General features: G+C 40.3%; 1 protein-coding gene across 4 annotated transcripts in view; it reads right to left on the reverse strand.

Annotated features, from left to right (window-relative positions):
• Positions 1-5,072, reverse strand: part of LOC124397962 (cullin-9) — a 38,464-nt gene extending 33,392 nt beyond the window's left edge. For all 4 annotated transcript variants that reach the window (XM_046867901.1, XM_046867893.1, XM_046867884.1 and 1 more), the window contains exons 1-2: positions 4,890-5,072; positions 3,126-3,773 (exon numbers count right to left, since the gene is read on the reverse strand). In XM_046867901.1, the coding sequence (XP_046723857.1) occupies positions 3,126-3,768 (643 nt within the window). In that variant the 5' untranslated portion in view covers positions 3,769-3,773; positions 4,890-5,072. The remainder of the gene's footprint in view (positions 1-3,125; positions 3,774-4,889) is intronic.
• Positions 5,073-9,328: the final 4,256 nt, after the last annotated feature.

Consider the following 9,328-nt stretch of genomic DNA (forward strand, 5'->3'; position numbering starts at 1 on the left):
GTGAGTATACAAATTACAACCCAGGCCCATGCACCAAGCATTTGAGAAACAAACTGGACTTGGGGTGTAAATGTTTCGGTACAGAGCTTTTGCTACGGTTTACACGTGTAACGAATAAAATAATTTTTACATGCACAATTCTTAATTCTCAGAACTTTTAATACCATTGCACTCAATACTTTGCACCTTACTCTAATATATACAGTCTACTTGTTATCCTCCTTATTCATATTTTATAAAAAAATACCTCATGCTAATATATCATCTGTAAATATCTACATAATTCATTTAATATATACAGACAGACACTTCGGCACCTACATGTAAATAATTATAACTTTCTTATGCCTCATTATTTTCTCTGTTTTATATTGTTTAATGTTTAATATTGCTGTAGTTTGCATGGAGCCTCATTTAAGAATTTCATTGTACAAATTGTCACATCACAAATAAAATTTGAAACTATTTTTATTTAATAGGTTAATGGGTATAAATAGGTTTAGTTTTCACAGAAATCCTTGTATGCTATTTCAGCAATTAAATGTAAATTACTTGTTTATTTTAATAGACTGGTCTTTTTTTTTTCTCTTGTATATTTAGTAGTGCTCTTTTTAGTAGTGCCTTTTTTTTTAAAGGCCTTTTTAACCAATTAATCCATGGAATAATCGGTAGAATACTTGATTACTAAAATAATAAACTACACTCGTAGATGCGTCGCTTTGCATTTATAATCCTGGAAACATCTATATTTTCTTGGATTTAAAAATAAAAAATAAAATCCCAGTTGTTCTTTATACAATAGTTCCACAGATACTGAAAACAGGCCCTGCGTAAATTTGCTGATACTGCAAGTTATTTCAGGAGATCTAATTTGGAAAAGTATGTAAACTGGAAACCCAGAAACCCTCATTTTCTTAGTAGAAAAATCTAAACATTCTCAGAGCAGATTATGGGACACAAAACAGAACTAAGCAAAGGATATTGCTGTCACTGATCTCATATAAAACATGTTTAAGAAAATGTTAAAACAATGAAGCTCTGCTATCGTCAGATTTTAAAAGTCCTGCCATGTGTGTCAGAGTTATATAAAAAAACTCCCTGCATGGAAGTTAGATATTCCATTGGGTTTTTTTTTTCTCTGTATACCACATACTCAAACACAGCACTGAAAGCACACATAACCTGTATTGGAGCCTAAGAAAAACAGACTTACAAACTGTAGTAGGAATTCCTTTTAATTAAAAGTAAAGCCTTCTGTGAAACAAGTTACCAAAAGCCTTAAATAGTTTATATGCAGTGCATTGGAATGCTTGTTCTCCATTACTCCTGATCCACATCAAATCTTACACTGTTTCTGCTCCTTGTGGCTAAACTGTTGCTTGGTGACGTCTGAGTAAACACAATATTGTTTAATCAGCGCCACAGAGCACCGGGTTTTTACTCGACCTCATGAACAAACATGCAGATTAGATTCTAATGAAGCTTACTTATAAAACCTGCACTTCCTGTTTCCGCTGAACGAGGCTGCTTTGTGAATGAATCTTTGTGAATAAGATGTGCAGCGAGAGCAGTTCGTTTCTACAAAACGGTACCAGGCCACGACTGAGCTGAGAAACACTCAGAGCGAAAACACAAGCGTTACTTTGAGCTATCAGTTCGGTCCAAACTGAAAACGGAAAAATTGTTACAAGACGTGAACCTTTGAAAGCTGGCAACATTTACAACTGACCTTGTGCCTTGATGCATCATCACTGTTACTGCTCTCCAAATTCTCAGTAAAAGGAAATAAAGCAATTTTAACTAAAGCCATTCCCAGCAAATGGTCTTGCTCCAAACTCGAAACATTTTGTAGCATTTTTAGTGCTTGAATATTTCAGGATTGTTGAATTCCTGATAACAATGACTACTGACTAAACTGACTAACTACTGAAATCAAACATCAGTGTGACTTACTCTGAATTTGTGCAAAACACACCAATACAATTATAAACAAACACCTAAACAGGACACTGCATTTCCTCACTGATTCAACCTGGGCTCTAGGCAGCAGTGGCATTAACAGAACAAAACACTCTGTGCTTCAGATACACCCCTTCTTCAATTAGAAAAAAATAAAAACATGTACACGGCCAATGAAAAGGACACTATGAATTCCAGCCAATTACCTTCATTGAATATGAGAATTGGTTAAAGGAGAAGAACAGTTGTATAATCTCTCTCTCTCTATCGCATCTCACATTCCACACATGCATGCTTACATAGAAAAAAATGGACAGTTTGAACTGAGCAGAAGTGTTAATGGGATGAAAAAAAAAACTTTTTTACAGATTTGTGTGTATAAATCTACTGACACTCTTTCAGACACAATTTACCTACGATTTTTAAGCATCTCTGAACTTGGATGCTGTGGAGCCACAGAGGCTTCATACTATGCAAGTCAAAATATGCAAGTCTTCCTAGTCACCAAAGTGGGAATCAAACAATAGTAGAGAATGTCTATGCATGCCAAAACATTTTACATTTCCCTTCACTGGAACTGATGCCCCTGTGCACAAACAGTGCATGAATTTGCCAAGGTTGGAGGAACTGGGCACAGACCCTGGACCTTCACCCTGTCAAACACCTTTTGGAAAATTGGAAATGCTGACCATGTCACAGAGCCATGCTCCATTCTAAGAGTCTGAAGGTTATGAAAACAGCACAACTATGTTCATGGCGAAAGCCAGGTTTAGTTACACAAATATAAAACTAAATAATATGGATGTTTAAGATTATTTCTTTCTAAAAATCTTAGGACTACATGTGGATTAACTTAAAGTAAGTATAAGCAGAATAAAAGGGTTTTCCTATAGGATAGAAGTATTACAGTCCAGCAAAATATGTTTAATAAACATTGGATTCTGACACCATTTTGGGGGATATTCTCCTGATAATAAAAATCTGTGTGTTAGTTCTGAGTGTCCTGTTTGGCATTGTGTGTAAATAACTTGATCCCAGCATTTATAAAATTTATGAAAATGTTATATTTTTTTCCACCCACAACCTCAAGATTTACTGAATGTAATTTGTTGTTTCAGCACTAATCCCAGTCCCCGTTGTGTAGAAACAGTTGAGTTGTGACATACCTGCATCGTGAGAGGCCAGAGCGCGCAGCATCTTGCCAGCACTGCGGCGGGTCTGTCGCTCTTTGTTTCCCAGCAGCTCCATGAGCAGGTCCAATGCCCCAGTCTCCTTAAAGACTCCCACCAGCGAGCCAATGCTTGCATACGCACTCAGCACGTGAATGGTGTGCGTGAGGCTAATGGCAAAATCGTTGTTTTTGGCCATCTGCTTCCGAGCTCGCTCGACGAGGTTTTTCACGTCCTCCTTCATATCGCAAAGGTCCACTTCGTCAAAGGTGACGTCAGAGGAGAACTGGCCACTGGGTCTCGCCTTCTCCTCCTGCAGCGGACGCTTTCCCAGCAGCGTAGGGCAGTTGGCGTACACGTCCTCAGTAGACATCCACATCAGGATGTTCTCGGTCTTGCTCTCTCCCGAAGCGCAGCCACCGGAGCCTCCCACGCCAGAGTTACCGCTACTGCTGCTGCCTCCTTCATTTCCACTACCGCCCGAGCTCGAGCCATCGTCCACGGCCTGCAGGCTCCAGCGGATCAGGTACTCCGTCTGGCCATCGTGTGTGCGCCTCTGACGGATCAGCTCCTCTGGGTATGCCTGCTGTTTAGGACCAAGTTGAACCAGCAGGTTCCCATTACGCCGCTCGCCCACCATGACAGCTGTCAAATGAAAAAGAAAAGGAAAAAAAAAAAAACACACACACAGACCGGACGTGGTTATAGCACACGTGTGAAACAGATTACTCACAACATGCCAGGGTGTACTGATCTGGCAAAGTGTTTACGAATAAGACGAGTAAAAGGGTTAGAGCAAAACAACTGATTCAACAATTTAAACAGATAAAGAACTAAAGGAAAAAATTTGACAGAGAGATGATCATATCCCAGAGATGTTAGGAAGCTGGGGTCAGAGTACAGGATCAGAGGACAGAGTGTTAATGGCCTTGATCAAGAGCCCAACAGTGGCAGTTAGACCATACTGTGGCTTGAACCCCAAACTTTTAATCCGTAACCTACTGAGCTTCCACTTCACATTGTTTCTATCCTAAGAAGGCTTCCAGGATCCATCTAATTCGACTTAAAGAGTAATTTCCCGATCAACCGAAGCCTGTTGACGTGCTACCAATAATGTCACGTGACTCATCCGGTGGGCGTTATCCTTGGTACAGTAAAGCTAATGAAACAGCACATTCTTTTCCTCTTAGTTCATGTAACACACACACACACACACACACACACACACACACACACGTGAGTAACCCGGGGCCTTGTTTCAAACGCTGCTCTACCCACCTCGTCCAAGTGTCACTCGGTGCCAAGTTTCACTCTCACACTAGCTGAAACAAGCAGGAGGCCACTTCGTTTCGCCTCCCATATAAACTCGGACACCCCACCGGAAGTACTTTTTTAAATGTTTGAAATGAAACACGAATCGTTTCCACCGGCTTTAACTTATATCTAACCCGATGCTGACTCACTTCTTACTGATTCCTCCCTGAGCCACTCCCCCTCCTCTATGCTAACACGCCACCGCCTTCAGGGGCTGTCAGAGCTCCCTACATAACCCATACATACACGTTCCCTCCGGTATGGCGGTATGAAGGCAGGGATAACGTATTAAAACAGCAAAATAAATTATTTTGATTTGCTGTTGTGAACGCACAGGCTACCTGTTAGCTAGCAAGCTAACCCGCTAAGCTAACCACAGGACCAACAGCGCGGCCCGTCCCGTAGCTTAGCCTTCATGAAAAGAAAATAATATATATAATCTTTTACCTCCAGCGTAACACGACTTCCGCGGCTTAATCACTTTCTGTTTTACTCGCTGAGATTTTCTTTTTGTATCGTTGCCCAGCCTGAACACGTTTTCGGAACTTAGAGATGTGTTGGACCAACAGAAACCTTATTCACCATTTCTCCTGCTACGGCTCGAAGTGAACACTTATGGGTTTGTCTTCCGCTATATTACCGGAAGTGTTTTTTTTCTTGGAGCGGCGACGTCACGATGTCTACGGCAGCCTTGCATTAGAATACCATATATATTTCTTTCTTGTTTTCTCATGATCTCGATATAACTAAAGTTATTTATTCGTGATGACGACTTAATTTTCTCGTGATCTTAACATAACAAACATTGTTTTCTCGTGATCAGTACTTTTCTGTGTATTCGGCACAAGAGCATGTTGTAGACTGCATCTTTTATAAGTCTTCAACCGGGTTTCTGCGGTGGTACTGCAGGGGGTTTGCTAATTAATGTTGAATCACATATATTTTTTTGTGTAAAAAAATAAACATAAAACATTAAAGATAAAATATTAAATAAAAAAACTATTACATTAAAGTTCATGTAAATGTATAATTTTTCACCTGATAGTAAAAGGAAAATGCATGAAACTGCAAATCTAGTAAAATAAAAGACAATTGTGTTTGTTATTGTGCATAAAAAAAAAAAATATAAGAAAATATACAGAGTATGATGCATGTACAACAACATAGTTCTAATTGTCTTCACATAATATAAAATAATTCTATAAAAATAAATTCTATTATCATCCCAATGGGAAATTTGGAGCCTGCTCTGCTCAGTGCCCTTCTCTCTGCCACTGATGTCAAGATGTCCAGCTCCGAGCCTACAACCGAGGCCGCCTTCCTCACCAGCTTGTCCAGAAGTGAGGCATCCTTCTTCTTGATGCTGCCTCCATAGCACAACGCCGCATAGAAGAGGGCATTTGCCACGACAGTTTGATAGAACATCTGCAGCAGCTTTTTGCAGATGTTGAAGGACGCCAACCTTCTGAGGAAGTACAGCCGGCTTTGTCCTCTCCTTCACAGAGCGTCCGTTTTGATAGTCCAGTCCATTCTATGATCCAGCTGCACTCCTAGGTATTTGTAGGTCTTCACAATCTCCACACAGTCACTGTTGATAGTCTCAGGTTTTGGTTGAGGCCTGGGACTCCTGAAGTCCACCACCATCTCCCTGGTCTTTGTGGTGTTGAGGTGCAGGTAGTTAAATTCAACCATGCAACAAAGTCCTGGATCAGTTTTCTGTACTCCTTAGACGCACGTACTGAGGTTTGCCTGTCAGATAGTCTGTGATCTATGCTGCCAGGTGTAAGCCCACTCCTATCTCTGTCCGTTTATCTCTGAGGAGCAGCGGCTGGATGGTGTTGAAAGCACTAGAGAAGTCCAGAAATGTAATTTTCACAGCCCTGCTGGCACTGTCCAGGTGAGAGAGGGATCGGTGTGACATGTAGATAAAAGCATCTTCCACTCCAACCTTCTTCTTATATGCAACTTATGCATCTTATACTGAATACAACATTTGTTATGTTGAGATCATGAGAAATTTAAGTAGAGGTCACAAGAATACAAGTAAGAAAAAATATTCTAATGCATGGCCTCTTAGGACTTCTACTATACAGTTGAAACACAGAAAGTCTTTAAGTGAGGGGAGGATACTATGGAACTTGGAGAAATAATAGACAAGAAGATAAATGATATCCTATTCATTGAGCTGTAAAATGATACTCCTCACAACTTATAAAGCTATTTATGATTTAAGCAACTATGCTATAGCTGAACTATCCTCCTGCTAAAGTAGCTATACAACAAGCTACTTCACTACAAATCCCAGCACTGACAAGCTGCCATTGCTGGACCCTTGAGCAAGGCCCTAGCTATTCTGTCAAACTGAGGAGCAGCTGAGACCTTTCCATTTTATTGTGCACCTACTTTATTAAAATTAAATTGTATTGAAATCGTACTGGTCGTGTATGTATTCTACTAGTAGGTCTCAATGCAGTTTTTGTCTATAAAACTTGCTGCAATCAAGCCCTCAAAGACCTCTCTGCCCTAATTATTCCTCATAACCCATCTAGATCACTTACATCAAGATATTAAAATCACTTGTCCGTACCATGATCTCACCTACAACAGAGGGGTGATTGAGATTTCACAGTGGCTGACCCTAAGCTGTGGAACAACCTACCACTATGTATTAAACCTGCTTCTACACTAGCTTTCAATCTTTTATAATTCCATTTGTGTTATTTCTTTTATTTCTTTCATTTCTTTCCTTAAATGTGCTTTAAAAATAAAATTTGATTTGATTTGATTTGATTTAGAGTAACCAGAACTCAGCATCCCACTATCTGCTGCACTACTGTAAAAAAAAAAGTATAAAAACTCAAATGGATCCAAAATAATCAAAAACCACAAAAAAAATAAATAATAAAAAACGTTACGCTGCATGTCCATAGAGGATTTAGGACAAGTATCATCTGTTTTGCAAACAAGAATGAAGCTTATACAAGTTAACTGTGTTTATGACTAGTTACATGTGCATTGCTTAACTGGGGAAGAGATGGGACCAGAATAAAAAAAAAACAAAAACCATAATTCGGTAATAGCAGGATAATGCTCCCAACAACACTGCAAATCGTTCAGGAATAGTATGATTAACATAACAAAGAGCTGAGCATTAACTTGTTTTCCAAATTCCTCAGATCACAATTTGATTGAGCATCTGTGGGTTATGCTGGACAAACAAGTCCAATCCATGGAGGCTTCACATCACAGCTCACAGAAATGTACCTAAAAACCCAGCCATTAGGGAGGCACAAGCCAGTGCACTCTTAGTGCTGGTCCCAAGCCTGGATAAATGGGGAGGGTTGTGTTAGGAAGAGCATCCAGCATAAAACATGTGCCAAATCAAATATATGGATCATGAACCAGAATTTCATACCGGATCGGTCGAGGCCCGGGTTGCCAACGACCACCACTGGTATTGTTAGCCAACAGGGTACTGGTGGAAATTGGGCTACTGTTGGCCGAAGGAGGAGAAGGAGAGGAGAAAGATGGCAAAAGAGACAGCAGGAAAAGGAAACGTGGAGGAGAGTGAAGGTTTGGGTTGGTACTTTATATGTTGGTACTATGACTGGTAAAGGGAGAGAGGTAGCTGATACGATGGAGAGGAGCAAGGTAGACATGTTGTTTGTTCAGGAGACCAAGTGGAAAGGGAGTAAGGCCAGGAGCATTGGAGTGGGTTTACAATGTTCTATCATGGTGTGGATGGAAAGAGAAATGGTGTAGGGGTAATTCTGAAGGAAGAGTACAGTAATAGTGTAGTGGAGGTAAAGAGAGTTTCTGATAGGGTTATGAACGTGAAGCTGGAAGTTAAAGGGATGATGTCATCAGTGTCTACGCTCCACAAGTGGGCTGTGAGATGGAGGAGAAGGATACATTCTGGAGTGACTTAAATGAACTGGTAGAAGATGTACCTAGGAATGAAATATTGGTGATTGGGGCAGACTTTAATGGGCATGTAGGTGAAGGGAACAGAGGTGATGAGTAGGTGATAGGTAGGTATGGCCTCGATGAGAGAAATGTGGAAGTGCAGATGGTAGTAGACTTTGCTAAAAGGATGAAAATGGCAGTGGTGAATACATATTTTAAAAAGAAGGAGGAGCATAGGGTGACGTATATTAGTGGAGGAAGGTGCACACAGGTGGACTATATTTTATGCAGGAGATGCAACCTGAAGGAGATTGGAGACTGTAAGGTGTTGGTAGGGGACAGTGTAGCTAAACAGCTTTGACCTAAATTTTGACCTAAATTGTGAACAAATGCTTTGTCGACCCAGTAACTCTGAACATTGGTCAATTTTTCGTAACTTCTCGTTTGTACCTCTAAAAGAACATTTATGCACCCCTATATTTTTTACAAGCATTTGTACCCTTTTAGGTGTATTCTGTACCTTGCTTTTTCTGTGTGTACTACATGAACTGTTTTGGTGGTACCTAAACAGTACTAGACTGATGGTTCTAATGCTATGGCTGATGTCGTCTCTAAGCTGGTCCTACCTAAGAAAGATCACTAGGTGGCAATATTACATTAGTTAAACGACACCAAGCCAACCCAAAGTTTGGGGGGGAATTTGACAGCTCAATCGATCAGATGAACCACTGCAATCATCAATGAGTTTTCTCACACATCCTACTTTTTATCTCTTGTAGTTATAACTAGAAGTTCGTAGGACAAGACATATATATGCACAGATGAAATGATAACATGCCTCATTCGGTTTCAATTGACTGTTTAGGATGTCCCAGGGCTGATTGCTCTTTAGGACCATGAGGAACGCGAGAGCACTTTATTTATAAGGACAGTACACACGTTCAGGACACACACATACACACACAGGGGGGGGGGTTAAA

This window comes from Silurus meridionalis, chromosome 2 (genome assembly GCF_014805685.1).
Source record: "Silurus meridionalis isolate SWU-2019-XX chromosome 2, ASM1480568v1, whole genome shotgun sequence".
Classification (NCBI taxonomy): domain Eukaryota; kingdom Metazoa; phylum Chordata; class Actinopteri; order Siluriformes; family Siluridae; genus Silurus; species Silurus meridionalis.